This window comes from Humulus lupulus, chromosome 3, assembly GCF_963169125.1.
Source record: "Humulus lupulus chromosome 3, drHumLupu1.1, whole genome shotgun sequence".
Lineage (NCBI taxonomy): Eukaryota > Viridiplantae > Streptophyta > Magnoliopsida > Rosales > Cannabaceae > Humulus > Humulus lupulus.
In genome coordinates, this window is record NC_084795.1 from 21,945,738 (window position 1) to 21,948,275 (window position 2,538).

The window sequence follows — 2,538 nt, forward strand, 5'->3', positions numbered from 1 at the left end:
ATTGCTGAGGCGATTTTGAGCTTCTTTGATCATGGAGTGCTTCCTAATGATCATAACAACACAATCCTATCCCTTATCCCTAAGGTTGATACTACCTCAAAAGCTTCTGATTATAGGCCAATTTCTTGTTGCAACACTCTGTATACATGCATTTCGAAAATGTTATGTTTGAGATTGGCTAGAGTTCTTCTGGTGCTTGTTCATCAAAATCAAGGAGCGTTTATCAAGAACCTCTCTTTAGCGCATACTATTCTCATCTTCCAAGACCTCCTTAAAGGCTATTCCATGAAAAATGTTTCACCCCGTTGTGTGTTAAAAATGGTTCTTAGCAAGGCTTATGACTATTGATTGGTTATTTTTGGAGGATCTCTTGAAAGCATATTGTTTTCCTAGCCGATTTATTCAGTGGATTATGGTGTGTTTGAAGGGAACCTCCTATACTCTTTTAATGAATGGTGGGTTGCAAGGAGACTTTCGTGGGAGGAAAGGCTTAAGACAAGGGGACCCTATATCCCCCTTATTGTTTGTTTTAGTCATGGAGTATCTTACTAGACTTCTTATACATGCTACTCATAACAAGGATTATAGATATCATCCTCTTTGTAAATGGCTGAAACTTGTCAACTTATCTTTTGCGGATGACCTCATTTTATTTTGCAATGGATCTCTTCGGTCTATTCAAATCCTTCATGATGGATTTACCAAGTTTAGTCAGGATTCTGGACTTTTAGCCAACTTGTCTAAATCTCATATATATTTTGGTGGAATAACCTCTGAAGAAAAGAAGATTATTTTGGATTGTGACAACATAGAAGAGGGGTCCTTTCCCTTAAAATATTTGGGTGTTCCTCTTCGACCTACTAAATGGAAGGTGGAAGATTGTGGCTTGGTCATTAAAAAGATTCACAGTCGACTTCATACTTAGCCTAGCCGTCATCTTTCTTTTGCAGTGAGAGCTCAAATGCTTCATTCTGTTTTGTTAGGCATTAGGATATATTGGATGAGCATTTTTCTTCTCTCCCAAAGTGTTATCCATGAAATTGATCGGCTGTGTAGGAACTTTTTACGGGGAGCAAAAGGAAATCGTAGCAAACTCCATTTATCTTCTTGGGATCAGGTATGTTTACCGAAGAACTTGGGTGGTATTGATTTTAAGGAAGGCTCTGAATGGAATAAAATTTTGTTAGCAAAGTATGTTTGGGCAATTAATTCTAAACAAGATCTGTTGTGGGTTAAGTGGATTGATGATCTTTATCTAAAAGGTCAGAGTTTTTGGGAGTATAACTTAAAAGCTGATGTGAGTTGGTATTGGAGGAAATTAACTAAGTTGAAAGACTTTTTATCTTTAGATGACTTGGAGGCATCAGTTTTAAAAGGCAAGCTGAATGTGAGTATTCTTTACAACCAGTTGCTTCAACAGGATAAGATTAGTTTTGCTAAGGTTGTTTGGTGTAGGTTTTTTGTTCTGAAGCACATTTTTATCTTATGGCAATTGGTTCATGGTCATCTGCTTACATGGGATAATTTGATGCTTTGCCATGTTCAAATGGCTTCTACCTTGTGCCCTGTTTGTGAGAGTGCAGTCGAGACTCATGCTCATCTGTTTTTTTATTGTATTTTCTCTCAAAAGGTCATGCAGCGGATCAGAAGTTGGTTAGGTTCAGCCATTTGGCCTACCAAGTTCTCCGATTGGCTTTTTTGGAAGGATGGGAGACCTAAAGGGATTTTGCAAAGGATAGCTGCTACTACTCTTGCTGCTGCAGTTTATTACATATGGCTCAATCGTAGCTCTTGTATTTTTTATCATTTTACTTTGTCTGTTCAAAAAATTGATTTCTTGATTAAATCGTGTTTGAAAGCTAGAATGTTTAGCATTGTGAGACAGAAAATTCAGGTCCAAGAGAAGCTAATGTTTGAGTTCATTCAGAACTTGTAATTTGTTCTCTTTTTAGCTCTTTGTGAGCTTTTGGTTGTAAGTTGTGTTGATCAATATATTTCTCTTTTCTTAATAATTTTTTTTTTATGGTATTTTATATTAAAAATTTTAAATATAATTTTGTATTGAATATAGTATTATTAATAAAATTTTATAGTTATTAAAAAAAATTAATTCGAAATCAAATTATATATATGAAAAGAAAACAAAAATAATTAAATATTAAAAAACCACAGTGAAAAGTAGCACTTTTCTCTGTGATTTTTCGTGAACTTTTCTTTGCAGTTGAATATACTGCGGTTCCTATTACTCAAAAAAATCGCAGTGTATTAAGTAAAAAAACTACGGAGGAAGCCATATTTTGTAGTAGTGGGAATGACAGTTTTCTTAGACTCGGTTTCCTTTGGATAAAGTTTAGATCTAATACCCATATATTTTAAATCAAGACGTGCATTCAGATTGTCTTTATTTTTTGCATCTAAACTCAATAATGTCTCAATCAAACTTTCACATACATTCTTTTCAATATGCATCACATCAAGATTATGTTGTAATAAATAATCTTTCCAATATGGCAAATAAAAAATATACTCATTTTCTTC

At 34.3% G+C, this 2,538-nt stretch overlaps 1 protein-coding gene across 1 annotated transcript; it reads left to right on the forward strand.

Annotated features, from left to right (window-relative positions):
* The first annotated feature begins 535 nt into the window (after positions 1–535).
* On the forward strand, positions 536–1,936 carry LOC133823775 (uncharacterized). Its single transcript, XM_062256625.1, has 3 exons — positions 536–881; positions 984–1,117; positions 1,238–1,936. Exons 1-3 carry the CDS (start codon positions 536–538, stop codon positions 1,934–1,936), a joined length of 1,179 nt encoding a protein of 392 aa, XP_062112609.1.
* The last annotated feature ends 602 nt before the right edge of the window (positions 1,937–2,538 follow it).